The sequence below is a fragment of the Schistocerca serialis genome, chromosome 7 (assembly GCF_023864345.2).
Source record: "Schistocerca serialis cubense isolate TAMUIC-IGC-003099 chromosome 7, iqSchSeri2.2, whole genome shotgun sequence".
Lineage (NCBI taxonomy): Eukaryota > Metazoa > Arthropoda > Insecta > Orthoptera > Acrididae > Schistocerca > Schistocerca serialis.
The window spans coordinates 471,091,949-471,111,832 of NC_064644.1; the positions used below are offsets into that span (position 1 = coordinate 471,091,949).

The window sequence follows — 19,884 nt, forward strand, 5'->3', positions numbered from 1 at the left end:
GTTGCTACTCACCATATAGTGAAGATTCTGAGTTGCAGATAAGCACAACAAAAAGACTGTCACAAATAAATCTTTCGCCCAGTAAGGCCTTCATCAACACTAGATGACACACACACACACACACACACACACACACACACACACGCACGCACGCGTGCGTGTGCACACGCAAACACACACGACAGGCGACCTAAGCCACACTGCGAGCCGTAGCACCATCGCATGATGGGAGTGGTGGCTGGGTGGGGGTAAGGAGGAACGTGGGGTGGAGAGAGGGAGGGGGAGGGGATAGTATGGTAGGGGTGGTGGACAGTGAAGTGCTGCAGGTTAGACAGAGAGGTAGAGGGGGGGATGGGGGGGGGGAATAGTGGAAAAGGAGAGTTGTAAAAAGACTGGGTGTGATGGTGGAATGACGGCTGTGTAGTGCTGGAATGGGAACAGGGAAGGGGCTGGAGGGGCAAGGAAATGGCTAATGAAGGTTGAGGCCAGGAGGGTTATGGGAACGTGATGCCCTGCTCATCGCTGTTGATGCCACCTCCCTTTCCAATAACATTCCTAGTGCCCATGGCCTTACCACTAGTGAGCACTAACTTTCCCAATGCCTGATGGATTCCAAATTAACAATCTCCTTCCTACTCACCATGACCAACTTCTCCTTTGAAAGCATTACCTACAAATAAATCCAGGGTATGTCTCTGGGAACCTGCATGGCACCATCCTATGCCAACCTATTCATGGGCCATCTAGAGGAATCCTTCCTAAAAAACCAGAATCTTAAACCCCTCACCTGGTTCAGATTCACTGATGACATCTTTGCTATCTGGATGAGGTGAGTGCACCATATCCACATTCCTCCAGAACCTCAACAACTTCTCCCCCATTTGCTTCACCTGGTCCAACTCAACCCAACAAGCCACCTTCCTAGGTATTGATCTCCACCTCAAAGATGGCTACATCAGTACCTCCGTCCATATCAGACCTACTAACCACCAGCATTACCTCCACTTCGACAGCTGCCACCCATTCCACACCAAGAAGTCTCTTCCATACAGCGCAGACACCTGCGGTCGTCGCATCTGCAGTGACGAGTGGTTGCTCTTGAAATATACCGAGGGTCCCACTGAAGCCTTCACAGACTATAATTATCCTCCCAACCTTGTACAAAAACAAATCTCCCATGCCTTGTCTCTCCAGTCTCTCACTATCTCTCAAAGTCGTACGGTCTGGGCACAGAGGAGGATTCCCCTCGTAACTTTTAACTCAGTACCACCCAGGACTGGAGTAACTGAATTACATTCTCCGCCAAGGTTCCAACTACCTCTTATCGTGCCCGGAAATGAGAAATGTCCTGCCCACTACCCCCCACCCCCAGTGGTATTCCACTGTCCACCGAATTTATACAATACAATCGTCCATCCTTACACAACCCTTGCTCCCATCACCTTATCTCATGGCTCATACTCCTGTAATAGACCTAGATGCAAGACCTGTCCCATACATCCTCCCACCACCATCACCTACTCCAGTCCTGTCACGAACGTCAACTATCCCATCAAAGGCAGTGCTACCTGTGAAACCAGTCATATGATGTACGAGCTAAGCTGCAACCACTGTGCTGCATTCTACGTGGGCATAACAGCCAACAAGCTGTCTGTCCACATGAATGGCCACTGCTAAACTGTGGCCAAGAAGCGAGTGGGCCATCCTGTTGCTGAGCACGCAGCCAAACATGACAGCTTTCATTACAATGACTGTTTCACAGCCTGTGCCATATGGATCCTTCCCACCAGCATCAGTTTTTCTGAATTGTGCAGGTGGGAACTCTCCCCATAATTCTTGTAACCCTCCTGGCCTCAACCTTCGGCAGTCACTGTGCTCACCCATCCAGCCCCTTCCCTGTTCCCATGCCAGCACTACACAGCCATCATTCCACCATCACACCCAGTCATTTTACTTTTTCTCCTTTTCTGCTACTTCCCTTGCCCCCTTCCCCACCTCTCCCCTGCCCTCCATCTAACATGCAGCACTTCACTGTCTACCCCCCCCCCCCCCACCATACTATCCCTCACCCTCCCCACCCCAGCCTCCTCCTTACCCCTACCCAGTCGCCACTCACGTCATGCTCTGGTGGTACTGCCCACAGTGTGGTTTCAGTTGGCTGAGACTGCAATCGTGTGAGTGAGTTGCGAGTTGCATATGCATGAGAGAGAGAGAGAGAGAGAGAGAGAGAGAGAGAGAGAGAGTGTGTGTGTGTGTGTGTGTGTGTGTGTGTGTGTGTGGTCTAATGTTGACGCCGGCCTTACTGGCCAAAAGTTTTATTTGTGACAGTCTTTTTGATGTGCCTATCTGCGACTCAGCATCTCCACTACATGGTGAGTAGCAACTTTCCTTTTCATAATGTTGTTACATTCCATCCTGGATTTTCCATTATTTAATGGTAAGTGTTTCTCTTTTTCTGATGAAGCCTTTGGCATAAAGCTTTGTGTAAGTGTCTTTTAATTGTGCCTGTTTGCAACTTAGCATATCTTCTTTACGGTAAGTAGAAATCTATCTTTTCGTATATTGTTGGTATTCCTAAGTGGAGTTTCCATTATTTGTTTTAAGGAATTAGGTCACATAAGGCTGTCAATGATGAACCATTCATCCAATGAGGATGCTAAACTTAACGCTCTTCCTGTTGCTCTTGCAGGGAAACAGAGTTTCATCTTGTTCTGTTCTTTAATTTTCATCAACGTCCACAGAAACTTAGACACACATGCACATTTTCAGGCAACAAATGCTGGAAGTCATCAAGCTGTGCAGATTGTCCTGGAAAGTACATTGTTAAGTTGTACAGTACTGTCCTACAGCTATCCCAAAGTCAAATGAACACAGACTTTAATCAAGTATTATAAATAAATCAAGGAATTTGGTAATCACTAAATTTAAATAGGTGTGTTACTCACTAATATCAATAGGTTTAGCCAGATTCTGCTGTAGACTTCGCTCAATCATTATCTTCTTGCAGATGTCTCTAAGAGTATTGGCAATCGTCCTGGCAGGAATATCACAACGGAACACATGGCACATGTGTTTTCTTGTTGTACGATCACGAGCCACATAAGCAAAGTCTCTGTAAGAAATTACCACAATAAATTATTGTTTACAATGTAGACAGTTAAATGCAAAACAAAAATTAAACTAGTGGTAAAATAACTAAATATACACAGTTAATTCAAAATACAGAAACAAAAATGTTGAACACTGTGCCTTTCAGCACTCCTACACACACACACACACACACACACACACACACACACACACACACCACACACTCTCTGATTTAAATTCCTCTACTCTTGTCTGCAGCTCGCGGTTGCGTTCTCACTTCCCCCGAGCACGGGGTCCTGGGTTCGATTCCGGGCAGGGTCAGGGATTTTCACCTGCCTCGAGATGACTGGGTGTTTGTGTTGTCCTCGTCATTTCATCATCATTCATGAAGGTGGTGAGATTGGGCTGAGAAAAGGTTGGGAATTCGTACGGGCACTGATAACTGTACAGCTGCACAAACCAAACATCATCATCATCATCCTCTGCTCTTGTTTTCAGTAACCCAGAAAGGATAAAGTACAACTAGAGTACGTAATTATGACAGTGACTTAATTTGAATAGAGACCTGATAAATACATTGAGAGGATAAAGTAGTGAATTATGAGCAGATGAAGAAAATAGCTTTCTATAGGAAGGCCTCAAATTATTTAGGAGGACACAGTGAAAAAAGAATAGTAGTATGAGAAATGTAACAAACCAAGAACTTTAGATGATATAATTATGTAGGAAAATTCTGGTGGAATGTAATGTATCCTAGTCCATTCCTATACCACTCCCACTCTTGACCCCTTGCCATTAGTGTCACATCCCTCTGGAAGGCCTCAATGCAAGTCCTGCCCAGCATACACGCCCATCAGTTACTACTCCAGTCCTGTCACTGGTTTATCCTACGCCAACAGACACTGTACCACCTGTGGAAGAAGCCATGTCATATACCATTTCTGCTGCAATCAGTGCATAGCTTTTTACGTCATTATGACAACTAACCAGCTGTCCACCTGAATGAATGGCTACTGTTGAGCTGTAGCCATGGACAAAACAGACGATCTGATGTCACAACATGCAGCTGAGCATAACTTGCTTGATGTCAGTGGCTGCTTTATGACCCATACTATCTAAATCCTTCCCTCCACAACCAGCTTTTCTGATTTACACAGACGGGAGTTATCCTTGAAACACCTCCTTCGCTCCTCAAAACATCCTGGCCTCAATCTCAGTTAACTGACTGTCCCCACACCCTCTGCCTGACAAATTCCCTTCCTCTATCCATCATCCAATCCCAGTTCATGTGTCCATAGCATCCAGAATCAGACTAGACTGGTAAAGACTCGAGAACCAATAGAAACAAGCTGACTGGCGAAGGGCATCACAGTGAGCTACCTGAAGACAACAGCAAAAGGAAGACAAACAAAAGAGACGGAACAAACCCGTTGAGTAAACCAAGATCAAAAGCCTACAGCGTTGCGAATTCAGAACTAAGATAATGATATGTAGCAAGGTTGGCACAGTGGCACAGATAAATCATGACTGATTGTAGAACTGCTGCACTACTGGCTTTAAAGGGCAGCTGTTGGCACTGATGTGCTGGAAAGGTGAGCGTGTTCTCATGGGGGCGCTTAAAGCTATACTTAAAGAAGTATACAAGATAGACAGTGCAATGTCTCTTATGCTTCCATTACATATCTCATTTAGGGATCTTGATAATAAGTTAAGACAGTGGCATGTGTGTACAGAAATCAATCGTTTTTCTCTCTCTCTAATTGTAACTGGAAAGGGAAAGGAAGTGGGTAATATTTTTACAAAGTTCCCACTGCCACACACTGAGCAGTGATGTGTGGAGTATATAAGTAGATGCACAGTTTGCTGGAATGTCAATCAGATGATGATGATGTTGGTAGTGGTGAATGTGGCATTTCAAATTGCACATTTAAGTCCACTATAGAAAATTACTAACCTAATGTACTTCAAATTACAATTTAAGCTCACCATAAAAAATTATTGAGCAAATGTTTTAGGTGCTTTTTAGTGCCACCACTGTCATGTCAATTTTTGAGTAAGAATCCAATAAAAAATAACAGTGTCTATGCCTTTCTAGGCAGTGTGGGTGGTACAGCTTTCTGCTGATAAGAGCTGTTTAAATTTTTTACTTCAGCACTCAAGGCAGATTACATGACAAGTGAAATTCGGTCATTCTCTACTCTCTGAGGTCAGATAAAGCTATCTCTCAGTGTACACTTTTGCAAATACAATCCATTTCACTGGTCATTGTAAATCACAAGTTTTTTTTTTCTTTCCAAAATAAGATATCCATTTGGCTAGATCCAAGTATTCATTCTAACAGTTTTTCCTGCAGGTCTCTAACAACAATGCAATATTATTACTCCAGAGAGAACAGCTACATATATAAAAACAATATGAGGGATAGAGGGAACACTCGTTAGCATCCTGAACCAATTCTAGAAGAAACTCAATTCAGTTTCAGCAACTGTACATACAGCCTACAGCAAGGAAAGAACCGTTACAGAATTCAGGTTTTATGAACATAATTTTGATATTAGAGAATGGCATGTTATAATAGAGGACGTAGCCTACACAATGATACGCAAATAAATTTTATATTTTTAAAGAAATTATTAGTTTGATTTTCTGATACATGGAGAAAGACATATTTGTTTCTTGTATTCCCAGAATTATGAAGAGAGAAATATCAAAGTCGTGGGATAATCTGTGCCGCTGAATTGGAAACAACTAGAGGAATGCTTGCAGCCACTGGAATTAAAATAAACAGTTGAATCGTAACATTAAATTTTGTACAAAAAGGGTCCTATTCATTTTTTCTCTAGGATTAATAGACTGCGTGAAGGGACCTTGAGAATACTAAAAATCTTTTATGACAAGCATGTGCTGTAGTGTATGTAGTTTTTGTAGGTTAATTTTAGGTAGTTTCCTCACTTAATAGCCCACAAATGTTTTATATCAAATTATTCATCTCAACTACATCTACACCACTATGATACATTGTAGACAATGACAATGTTTGAATAATATAGAATAATAAATTACAATGTACATTAAAAGTGTTCTATCTCAGAAATGATTAGGAATAGAGAATGTGTCCATATGAATTTTTTTGTTCAGAATCACTAATACCATCAACCCCTCAAAGAGACATACCAGTGCTGAAAAACATGAAAAACATGAACAGTTACTTACACTCTCTCTGTTTTTAAGCAGACATGAAACATTGCAAAAAGAGCACTAGCATCAACATATTTACGTGGTTATTGCTACTCTGTTTTATGTATTGGTAATAATAAACTGAAATAAAAATGTGTAAAACTTTGCAGGCACACTAATTACACAGCTGAAAAGTGACTCAAGTTATAAGCTGTAAGACAGATATATAATGGATTTCGTTAAAGCTGTGAATGTTGTTTTTTTAAAAAAAAGAATGCAGTAAAATTTCATGCTTATTTTCTGTTCTGATTACACTTAGCAGTCAGGTAGTTATCAGTACTGAAACTGTTAGCACATTTCTGATCCCTGCTCAAAGGTCTGACCTGAATATCAAAGCTCCAGTCCCTCCTGTGTTTATTGAACTCATTCATGTAAGGATTGCTAATAATATTACAATGTATGTAAAGAAACAAATGCATTTCGAGGACAAACAGGGAGCATTCTTCTTTCATAGTGATACATGACAGGGAATAAGACATTGCATGGGTCAGGAAATGACACTACGGGGCTGAAAGCATGAAGTTGAATACCGTATTTACTCGAATCTAAGCCGCACTCGAATCTAAACCGCACCTGAAAAATGAGACTCGAAATGAAGGAAAAAAAATTTTCCCAAATCTAAGCCGCATCTGAAATTTGAGACTCGAAATTCAAGGGGACAGAAAAGTTTTAGGCCGCACCTCCAAATCAAAACAAAGTTGGTCCATTGTAATATGAGACACAATTTAGGTCAAATGAATGACGATACAGCTACAGTAGATTGGTTCGAGTCGTAAGCTTACCAGTTAAGCTTTATCAGGTAGCCATTGCTATGAGTCAGGTGCTCCGTCCGTATTTATACGGGTACCCTTCCTTTTTCGCATACTTCGTCTGGTTTGAATTGATTGCTTATTTTTCTTTGATCTGATAAGTGCCGTCCTCTTTGTTATAGGTGTTTAAGTCACTCTAAGCTGAAAATGCATTACTGTACTGTGTCATGCATTGTTTGTCGCATTCTGATAATGAGTGTTTACGACCTGTCGCCGCTCGCGGCATGGCTTGCTTTTGTGCACGCTACCGCCACTTACAGTTAAAAAAAAGAGAGAGAGGAATCATCTCATTAGCGAAAAAATGGCAATAGACTGCTATTTGTTGTTACTTACACTGCTGCTTTCTTTGATAATGATCAACAAGAACCAAATAATAGACAGCGTATGATAGAAGATGTTCTGAACGAAAGTTTACCGAAAATTTTTCTCCGTTTGAAAATATTTGCAGACGCCTCTTTAGTACATTACATTCTGCACTGAAATTAGAGTCATCTTAGATTTAAAAATCTAGTCAATTGCCGTGCTTCATTTCTGACTGTATCACTATTAGGCATAAGAATAATACGAATATAAACATGACATGATATGTATATTCTTCCGCGTTTGCTGTTGTCTCACTCTAGTTTCGTAGTTTATTAGGCAGACAGGATGTAAATGAGTTAGCAGCAAACACGAAAGAATACATGGAAACATGTTTATATTTGTATTATTCTTATGGTGAAGAGAATAATGCATGTGATTCACAATACATAAAAGTTCCTATAAGGAACCATCTCTTCTCACAGGTAGGAAAAAATGCAGAACGTAGAGTTGGCCATATTGACAAACATCCCAAACAGTCTTGCCAGTCGGATTTTCGTAGTACATTGAAATGCTGCTACATTCGAAGATGGACAATACGGAATTTGTATTTACTTCGTTGGATAATGTATGAAAATGCAGCGGTCGAAACTCGTCTTCCACCTTTTTTTTTATTAATTTACTGACGCAGAGGGTTTGCCGCCAGTATTTATCTTTGTGCCTGCAAAGCATGCCTGTGTAGCGCTACATATATTCGACGGCAGAAGTTAGTTGTGGCGGCATCTACCAACATTTTTCAGAACTTCTGCTTACTTTGCACTCTATTCTAAGCCGCAGGCGGTTTTTTGGATTACAAAAACTGGAAAAAAAGTGTGGCTTGGATTCGAGTAAATACGGTACATGCTGCTGGTCAGTAATGAAATTTAATAATGTGAACACATGATACAATGAAAGTATAGAGTGTCCAAAATGGAGCAAAGGAAGAGGCAGAAAGAAATAGTCTGCCAACAGAAGAAAGGTTAATGAAACACATGTAATTGACAGCAATCCACAAAGTATCAAGATAGATGAAAACAGAGTAATAGGTCAGAAGACATATCTGAAATTATAAGCAAAAACTACATAACTGCATTTTGAAATAGAAAAAACAGCAGATAACTTGTGGGGAAAAAACCACAAATTATAATGCTCATTTCATAAAAATAAGGCAGGCTTATACACTATTACAATAACTGAAGTTCAAAGAAGGAGACAACAAAAATAAGAAAAGGTGAATATTCACCTGTACCTGGTTATTGTGTGGCACACAGAAACATGTAATAGCAGACAGCGGCACATAGAAACGTGTAACAGCAACATCTTTCACTAGCTTCTGAGCTACCACTTTTTTTTCTAGACACCATCTTTCACACAACTACATAAATAAACAAATGCACCCAACTGTGACTGTAACTTCTGAGCATTAGCATGGAGAGTACATGTGGTTAAACTAGGAGAAGAAGGAAAAACTGAAAAAAATAGTAGCTTGAAATCAGAAAAGCCTCTGAGCTGTTATAGTCCAATTTACGAATGAAGGCAGTTCATGCTAGTCAAGGCTGGGTGGGGTTTGCATTGTTCTGCTTTCAAGTGACAGTTACAGTACATGCACACATGTGCTTTGCACTTGAAGAAAGCCTGTGTCCTGCAAATTATGTCTCATGTTTGCTTATGTAGAATTTGTCACTTAATACCACCATCAATGATGACACGCTCACAACAAATGCAATAAAAATTCATTAAATAACTCACTACAGTCATGTTTAATGCTCACATTGGTTATGATATTTATAGCAGAATGCTCAGAACACTACTGAATGCTCGTTGGCTGTCAGAGAAAGCGACGTAGGTGCACAGAATGAGCCTAAGCTCAACTGCCATCTGTGACACCAGCTATGGGTCTCATTTTTGTTGTAAGCTTACAGAAGATTAAGCAGATGTTATACAACTGAATCCACGTGGATAAGAGGTATTGAGACATCATCTCAGATCATCTTCAAACTGTCATTGTAGATTTATTTAAAATCAAAGAAGTATTTTGACAGTTGGTAATGCAGTTCTTCAGCAAAATTGTGATTGAGGAAGGACTTTCTATGAAGTGTTCTTGAATCAGTATCTAAATTAGTCAGCTACCAAAACAGTATAGATTAGGAACAGTGGTGTTTATTATTGAATATATGGTTCTCAAGGGTCTGCTGTCAGATCACATCATGTGTTTATCACAGTTTTTCATCAAGGCAACTACATGGTATCATTCAGCTGGTTGCTGTTGGCTGGCAAATGATAACCTCCTTGCCAACAATCAGTAACAGCAGCCACCTATGTCAGGCAGCTGTCTCAATGAAACACTGAGGGCTTTACACAGTGAAATGTGACAGCAGACCCAGAACCAGATATTTATCAGGTGTGTTGCGAAACCTTGACAAGCGTATTACTATCTGCAGATGTATAATAATGTGTAAGAAATAAGTGTCTGCTTGTAAGTAAAGCTGTCTTCAACCCAAGGAGCAGTTTGAATACCACAGTAATTTACAATATCCCACTTAAAACAATTTTTCATTTGCCACACGGCATAATAGTGTTGCCACATCGACTGTCAGCTGTGCCTCGTTAATGCTCAGACAGGGCATGCTGCAGTTATCAACAGTTAAGTGCCCTGTAGTGCCAGATACTGGATTATGTATGTATACTATGCTATGTGAAAACTCCTCCCATTGAACTGAAGCTTTGTTGTGGCACACTGGTTGACATTGTGAGCTCTGATTGAATGGCTAAGCTCCATGGCGTGACAAAAGTGTTAAGTAATATTAAATTTTAATCAGGCTATAGCCATGGTCCTATGTGATGTGATATGTCCTTGCTTTTCTCCGACACTTGCTTTTCTCTGACATAACAACAGTCAGTTATAGGTGAAGTGACAGATGAATGTGAGCTTCGCAGCATTTGCCACCACACTAACTAATGAAGTAGCATGCTGGACTATATATATATAAAAAAAGCCGGTGATAGCTCTTGAATTAAAAACTAAGAAGTTCTTGTCAATCAGGCCTGCCATGAGAAAGCATGAGGGCTTAAAAATGAAACTGTTTTATCGTTAGTATATTGTGTCCTATCAGAATACCTAGCAAATTCCACAGTTTCAACAGTCTTTAATTTTTCCTGCCTACCTTTATCAAAATAAATGACAATTAAAGATCTAGGAAATATGAGTTGCCTTTCAGTAGTCACATTAAGAAGCAAACTCAATGAGTAAAAAATACTTGCTTCTGTATCTTATTCACTGTACAGTATGGTGAGCTCATTCATGCACTCAACAGTACAAACTGTTACTCTTCTTTGGTTTTTACAATGCAATCTCATTCCTCGTAAAATAAAATGGTTAGTATGTCTATAGCATTGATGATCAGCTTGCTGAAGATACATATGCAGTCTCTACTTCTGAACAGGCACATGTATTGAAGCAGATTATTTTACACAACTTATTAGACAGTAATAAGTAATCATCAATAACATGTTTACATTGTATGTTTCACTATATCCTTGTGCTTTGTATGAAAAAAACAAGCAAATAATGCAGCTGATTCAAATACATAAGGTATCTCACCGTATCACCATAAGGCTAATTTGTAATATGATGATCAACTTGAAGAACTGTTCTCTACCAGTTTTTGTAAGATGTCAGCTTACAACATCATTTCAAAAAGCTAGCTAGAGGGATTGTAACAACTGTATCAGAATGTTGCATACATAACGAAATCTTTGGTGGGGACATTATGGCTCTGACATAATAATGAAACCACAACCACATCTCCAAATTTAATAGTAATTATGTGGAATTTTCTTCTACAATGCATAAGCTCACAGGAAACTTTCATGCCCATCAACATTCCACAATGTATTATTTCGATACATTTTGTAATAAAATTATACTCTGGTAACATACAGTGTGTAGGAAGTACACTCCTGGAAATGGAAAAAAGAACACATTGACACCGGTGTGTCAGACCCACCATACTTGCTCCGGACACTGCGAGAGGGCTGTATAAGCAATGATCACACGCACGGCACAGCGGACACACCAGGAACCGCGGTGTTGGCCGTCGAATGGCGCTAGCTGCGCAGCATTTGTGCACCGCCGCCGTCAGTGTCAGCCAGTTTGCCGTGGCATACGGAGCTCCATCGCAGTCTTTAACACTGGTAGCATGCCGCAACAGCGTGGACGTGAACCGTATGTGCAGTTGACGGACTTTGAGCGAGGGCGTATAGTGGGCATGCGGGAGGCCGGGTGGACGTACCGCCGAATTGCTCAACACATGGGGCGTGAGGTCTCCACAGTACATCGATGTTGTCGCCAGTGGTCGGCGGAAGGTGCACGTGCCCGTCGACCTGGGACCGGACTGCAGCGACGCACGGATGCACGCCAAGACCGTAGGATCCTACGCAGTGCCGTAGGGGACCGCACCGCCACTTCCCAGCAAATTAGGGACACTGTTGCTCCTGGGGTATCGGCGAGGACCATTCGCAACCGTCTCCATGAAGCTGGGCTAAGGTCCCGCACACCGTTAGGCCATCTTCCGCTCACGCCCCAACATCGTGCAGCCCGCCTCCAGTGGTGTCGCGACAGGCGTGAATGGAGGGACGAATGGAGACGTGTCGTCTTCAGCGATGAGAGTCGCTTCTGCCTTGGTGCCAATGATGGTCGTATGCGTGTTTGGCGCCGTGCAGGTGAGCGCCACAATCAGGACTGCATACGACCGAGGCACACAGAGCCAACACCCGGCACCATGGTGTGGGGAGCGATCTCCTACACTGGCCGTACACCACTGGTGATCGTCGAGGGGACACTGAATAGTGCACGGTACATCCAAACCGTCATCGAACCCATCGTTCTACCATTCCTAGACCGGCAAGGGAACTTGCTGTTCCAACAGGACAATGCACGTCCGCATGTATCCCGTGCCACCCAACGTGCTCTAGAAGGTGTAAGTCAACTACCCTGGCCAGCAAGATCTCCGGATCTGTCCCCCATTGAGCATGTTTGGGACTGGATGAAGCGTCGTCTCACGCGGTCTGCACGTCCAGCACGAACGCTGGTCCAACTGAGGCGGCAGGTGGAAATGGCATGGCAAGCCGTTCCACAGGACTACATCCAGCATCTCTACTATCATCTCCATGGGAGAATAGCAGCCTGCATTGCTGCAAAAGGTGGATATACACTGTACTAGTGCCGACATTGTGCATGCTCTGTTGCCAGTGTCTATGTGCCTGTGGTTCTGTCAGTGTGATCATGTGATGTATCTGACCCCAGGAATGTGTCAATAAAGTTTCCCCTTCCTGGGACAATGAATTCACGGTGTTCTTATTTCAATTTCCAGGAGTGTATATTGGAGAAAGAACATGGTTGACTTCAGATGAATTTGTGTCACAAGACATAATTAAAACTGATGATTTAAGAAATTATAAATAATTTTCTTTACATAATATTATAAAACATTATAAAAGAAATGACTGGATATAGATTTTCTGCAATAAATGCTTTGTGTGTTATTTCTGTCAATAACCAAATCCTAATTCGCACTGAGCTCATCAAGCTAAAGAATAAAATTATTCTTAGTGGAATAGTCACTCTGAAAGCCAAGACAATAACAATCAGTGCACCGGGCAACATGCATCATGCTTTTGTTTGCAAGACTGGACTGGTGTATATTAAATCAATTACCTCTCCCTGTGGAAGATGATCCAATCACCAAGGCACATTATATGTGGAGAAAAACATGGCACTATTAGATACTAAGAAACAATGGCAAAAGTTCACAAAAATATAAACTAAGAAATACTGGTCCAAAAGTGAGTGCTTATTCACAGTTAATCTGAACATAACTAATTGACAGTTACTAGTAAGTATAGAATGAATCATTTCAATATAAATTTGCACAAAAAATCTTATGTCAATGTTAACCTCAAATATGAATTCATTTTGAATGTGTTTAATGAAGAATCACATTTCTGATTTTACTACTACAATACTATATCAAAATGAAAATGATAATTTTTTGTCACAATTCATTATTAAATGTAATTCATTTGGTTTGACTTAAAAGTTAAACCACAATTACAGAAACCTGATAAAAATTGAAGGGATATCCTAATGTGAAAATTTAGGCAACTATTTTTATATATTAGCTCTGTATCTGACAGTATTAACATACAGGCTTCAGCAACAGTAAACATTCCAATTATTCTTTGAATTGTGATTCTTCTTTATATCTAATTTGGGGTATAAATCTTTGAAGGGATTCTGCCTGCTTTGCAAAAATATATTTGTGGTATAAATATTCAAAGGGATTCTGCCTGCTTTGCAAAGCAAAGCGTATTAACATGTGCTATCTTCCTTGGGTTTTATTTTAATCTGATGTTTTAACTATCATTTACTTCATCCCCGTTACATTCCTTTGATCTTAGCAGCTTTTCACAATGTCCCCAATGCATTTTGAATTGCAGAAGTTAAATCATATTAAATTTCACAAAGTACCTCCAAAACAATTTTTTTTTTTTTTTTTTCAGTCACAATCGTTTCTGCTGTGATTACCAGTGTGTGGTGATGTGTACATAGTCCTCACTTTTTTTTGTATTCTTCACTTTATTTTAGTTGAGTTATTTGTATATTATGTACCTATAATGTAATGAATCATATTCCTTTTGCAATTTTATCAAAACTCTGATCATGCCCCCTGCAGAATCTAGAAGTATACGTAACACTTACAACATAATTCCAGACTAAACTAAAAGCCTTTTATTTTATGTAAACTTGTCTACAAACAGGGAAAACAGTTAATAAAATGTATTCTCTATTAGTTGTGATATTTATGTAACAACAAAATTTATAGGATTTTGTATAACTTATTGGGGTAATTGTGGGGAGTGGCAGTGTATGATGAATTAAGAAAGCAAACAAAATCTTTTTCTTCAATTGTTGTTTCTCTTTTTATGTCCTAACATTACAGCTATGTTCTTTACCACTAACTATCCATTTCAGGTTACATAAACTGTGTTATAATACATGTCGTCTTTCTCATAATGCAAATATAACTTATTATTATGTAATGGTTATAATAGAGGGAAACATTCCACATAGGAAAAATATATCTAAAAACAAAGATGATGTGACTTACCAAATGAAAGTGCTGGCAGGTCGACAGAAGGGATTCTGCCTGCACCTTTCCACCTTCTAATACCATGTCACCCTCACAACACTCCCACAACGACCCCATTAAGTTTTATTTACATTCCCTCCACAAACATGCCTTCACCCTAGCCAGATAAGCACTTTCATTTGGTAAGTCACATCATCTTTGTTTTTAGATATATTTTTCCTACGTGGAATGTTTCCCTCTATTATAACCATATCATTAATTTGAACCCAACAATTACGTTTGTTATTGTCGCTGTTGCATTTCGAAATCTTTCCTGTCATCTTGTTTTCTCTTTCTGTTTTTACCAGTAGTGTCACTTTGTATTCACCTTCCCCTTTTTACCGTAATACAATTTTATCCCGCCTATATATACTCAATAATACTTAACCCACTTCCAAACCATAACCAAAAAAATTTTTATTTTCCGCTTTCAACACTACCGCTGCTATAAAATCCACTGTTTCTAGTTCAATAACAGCTGCTTTCACGTATTAAACAACCATTTTGGCTAGTTCTAATAACTTTCACTTTATTTCCACTTCCATTTTTCGCACATCACTGATCATTTTTAGCCGCTCCCCACAGGTTTTCACGTCATTATTTCTTCGTCAGACAATTGTTAGCCCCATTTTCGTAATCTTTCACCACAACACCACTCCTTTTAATACATTTACACGTTTTTTCGAAATTTTCCTGAATTTCTCCATCCTTTAACGTGTTTTAGCGGCAACACAACCACCTAACCTTCATGCACATCGCTGTCTACCAACCCAAGTTCACTACAGGATCAACTTAACCAACACTTTTTCGCCTTTTTTCATACCAGATCTCCAGTTACTTTCTAGTTCACCCTTATCTCTCCCCATATATTTTTATCTTTCATTTTCATTTCAACCTCATGTTACACTTTCCACCTTCTAATACCATGTCGCCCTCACAACACCCCCACAACGACCCCATTAAGTTTTATTTACATTCCCTCCGCAAACATGCCTTCACCCTAGCCAGATAGTTTGTGTGTCTGTTGACCTGCCAGCACTTTCATTTAGTAAGTCACATCATCTTTGTTTTTAGATATATTATTATTATGTAAGGATTACTGAGGACATAAACATGTATATAAATTGTTTTACCTTCCATTGTCTCGTCCTACTCCCCATACTCTAATTGTATGAATTGGTTGAGTATTTAGAACTGTCAAATTTTCAGGATCAATAAGCTTCAGTGCTCCTTCATCTAAGTCCATGAACAAGTCTTTGCCCTGGAAAAAAGTTTCAGCTCAATGAGTACCACATACAATAACATAATTAATTATTAAAGATTGTTGTTCTGAAGCACCTTGATTAGTCTTACATTAGCAAACCAACAGTACTTACATCACCCCATCTTCCCACTACATCAAGCAGATCATTCCTGCCTAGTGATAAGTCAACAATGCATTTGTTAACAGCCTTGCTGCTACGTTCTGGTGTGAGATCTTCTTCTGCAATTTCAACCCAACCAAGAGACCTAACAGCAAATCTTATTGGACGCTCCTTGCTCTCTGGTTCTGGCCGAGCAGGGTAACTACGTCTCCTGGAAGACATTACATTTGTCAAACACAACAAGCCTTTCTAATAGGATTTTATGTTAAAACGCATCCACACATGCACGCGTGAGTGTGTGCGCCCACACACACACACACACACACACACACACACACACACACACACACACACACACACACACACATATTCTTACAGGAGACAGCACTGGTCAGATCTAGGAGAAAAGTCTTACAAACCATTGTTTGGTAACAAATAATTGTTGAAATATGGGCCATTTCATCCTATGATAGCCACATGTCATTTTACAGTACAGGAGGTGCTCAATCTGGTTAGTGCTTACTCTTGCACATCCCTCAGCTCTCCTTCTCAAAGAAAGAACCATGAACCCATGTGAACACACCTGATTGTCTTAGGATTTTGTCACATGCATCAGAGAGATGCTCCTCCATGTGCAAATTGCCTATGGATGAGGAATACACTAAGTCTTCAAATTTTCTAGCTAGAAATCTAAAGGATTAAGATCACATGAATGGGAAGGTCATGCCACTGGACCTAAATGACCAATCCTTTACCAATTAAACATTTGTGTTAGGAACCATCACGCGTGTCGTAGAATATGAAGATGTGCCACATTGTGCATAAACCATACCTGTTGTTTTTCTGCAAGAGTGGCACTGTCCAACAACACAAGCAAGTTGCACATACAAATTATAGCCTGGTTAAAATTATTCATTAGTTGACTATGCCACTTGTTACTACAGAGTTGGCACATTGGTTGCTGAGTGCATACCAGGCAACACACAAACATAGCAGGTCACTTTACAAGAGCTTTTTTTTACTTACGTGTAACATGGAGCAATGTTGGAAGTGGCTACTGTGAGGGAACTGTGGCAAACGACATGTTTTGGAGTCCTGTATTTAAATCCATCCCTGACCAAACCACAAATTTGTCATGTGCATTGTAACAAGAAAAGGGTGATCGACAACTTGTGGCAGAGCTATTAATCAGGCTTGCTTTGTTCACAGCAATTGAAGCTAACCTCTATGAGCAAACTCAGGACAAAAAAGTTTAACTTCACTGCTAAAAGCAAACTGTAGTTTCTCACTTTCATTGAAACCATCCTAACTCTTGCTACATGAGCTGCCCTGTTTGGCATTTGGTTACACGTTACAGGCAGATTCCAAACAACAAAATAATGGTAGAATGAAAAAATAAGAGCAAAGTCAACACAGTGATGAAAATGATACAGCAAAGGATTGGACATAAAAACATTACATTACTGAATAAAAATGAAATAAGTGATTTTGATAAAAATGTAAAATTCGTAGCCTTTGACAAGATTCAAACTCATGCTCTTCTATACAGTAGGAATGTGTCTTCACCACTATGCTATCCCACTTCTCTGGATTAAACTGTTATTTTAATGACTGCACGCAATAACTGTATATACGACACCAAATCACATGTTGTACAAAAAGGTCCAGTAGTGTTTGGAAAGTGCTGTGTATGAAGCAGGCATATTTGTTACAACACTGGGTGCTCTGATTGCAGGAAACCCCTACATGTGAAGTGTCAACCAGCAAGTAATTTTAATCAGACTACAGCACTGAGTGGTACATGTTAATTTATGAGGATTCAGGAGGCCCTGTCTGGGAAACTTCGGCCACCGGGATGCAAGTCTTATTTCAGTGATGCCACATTGGGTGACTTGCACATCAGTGATGATGAGGACAACACAAAACCCTGTCCATGAGCACAGAAAATCTCCAACCCAGCTGTGAATCGAACCTGGGACTTGTGATATTCGCTATTTTTGACTTCATTAAAACAGCAAATACGAGTAGTTAATACTTTCAGCCAGAAGGCAAATACTTGTTTATAAATAATGATTAATGTATAATAAGGCATCGCATAGCGACGGTGGGATTTTCTAATGATGTAATTCGTCGTCTTTGGGCGGCAATAAAAACAGAAAAATACGGATGGATATACGATCCTTCACTATTTTGTTCGCTGGAGAACAAATGAAGCCTTGAGCGCTAAAGACTTGTACTGTTTTTCTCAAGTAAGACGGACGCAGATTTGTGGCAGTCTGATCTAATTTTTATTAATGTATAAAAACGTGTTATGTCTAAGTTTGAGTGAAGTGTAAAGAACTGTTATAACTTTCCGTGACGACGCACGAGCGACTCAAAGAAGACAGTGGCTATATAAAAGAGTGCTCAATGGACATGATACGGACATAAAAATCTACCGTCATTGTAGTACTAAGCTTAAGGTACGATATATGTTTTAGTTATAATAAATATTTGTTCTGGGAATACTGAATCATTTAGCAGTGCTCATTCCTATTATCTCCTCAGTATTATTTTCATTTTTATTATGCATTTTGCTAATATTACAGACACCAAGATCAGCAGTCCAATGTGCGTGTTACATTGATAAAAAGAAAACTGTTTTATCGTCTTCTTGCATCCACTTTAATACTGAATTTCCCTTTTGTGTGATGTTACAGTTGTTTTTGCGACCTTAAGAACTTTCTGGTCCCTTAGGAAATTGTTTTGTCATAACAATAACTTCACAAACGGGTATGATCATATCTACGATCATGAAGTAATTAGAAAGACGATAACGCAATTTCTTAATCAATAGCACGCTAGTTGTGACTGCCTCAAGCCACGCGAAACTGCAAGTAAAAACTATTCACATCTCATAATGCAATATTTTATGACAATGGTCATCCATGATTCTTACGCCAATTGTGATTGATAAAACAGTAAGCTAAATCTCAATTTCCAACTTTTCATTGAATAACAACATCACTTTTATTTTGTAACATCACACTTGGCGCCCGAACAGGGACTCGACCAAAAATTAGTTCAAATTCTTGGAAAATTTTCTATGTGCTTGTGTTAATAAATGTTCTGTCGTTTCATGTACACATCACAAAAAAACGGAAAATATCCTGGTCAATAACGCAGTTTAATTATCGAGAGAAAGGAAAAGAAAAGAGACGCGAATTTGCTGAGACAACATAGTGCTAACCAAGCCATCAAAAAGTAAGTCAGAATTTTGCATACGCAGTGTAGCGCTTTAGTAGCAACGTTGCTTTTCCAAGTCAATCCACATCCTTTCTATCTCCTTCCCGCTATAGAAAATCTGCTTTATTTTATCTTTCAAAGTAAAATTCTTCGTAGTCTGATAATAGAAATTATTTTTCTCCATTGTTAGTATTGCTGTATTACATTTTCAACATGGTGGATAGTGTGTGCAATTTGCAGTGAAGAGCATCTTCATTCATTTGTCTGAAACGTTTAGGTTCCATCTTGTCTTCTCGCCAGATAGAATTTCATTTGTTGCTCACGCAAGAGCGGTGCTCTTAGCGGACTCACCACGTCACTGACAAACGACAAAAGCCTTGCGTAGCACGTGATTTACTGACGAAAATGGCAGATAGTAAACAGAGACAGGTGACAACAGGAGACGGGAGTGAAGATGTTAATAGTATTCCATACCCTTTACGATCGCGAACGGTAGGTTCCCATGTGGAAACTGAACTAACCATGTCTGTAACAGGGGAAAGTGACCCTAAAGTCCAAACTCTTCCCGCTGCAGCTACAAATGACCTCGGTGCGTTAATGGAAATGCTGAAACAACAGTTTGACGCAGTA

General features: G+C 40.0%; 1 protein-coding gene across 1 annotated transcript in view; it reads right to left on the bottom strand.

Moving 5' to 3' along the window:
* LOC126413152 (protein Fe65 homolog) overlaps positions 1-19,884 on the bottom strand; it is a 521,914-nt gene that overhangs the window by 28,434 nt on the left and 473,596 nt on the right. Inside the window, exons 7-9 of the mRNA XM_050083046.1 lie at positions 16,042-16,240; positions 15,799-15,926; positions 2,946-3,112 (exon numbers count right to left, since the gene is read on the bottom strand). Coding sequence (XP_049939003.1) covers positions 2,946-3,112; positions 15,799-15,926; positions 16,042-16,240 — 494 coding nt within the window. The remainder of the gene's footprint in view (positions 1-2,945; positions 3,113-15,798; positions 15,927-16,041; positions 16,241-19,884) is intronic.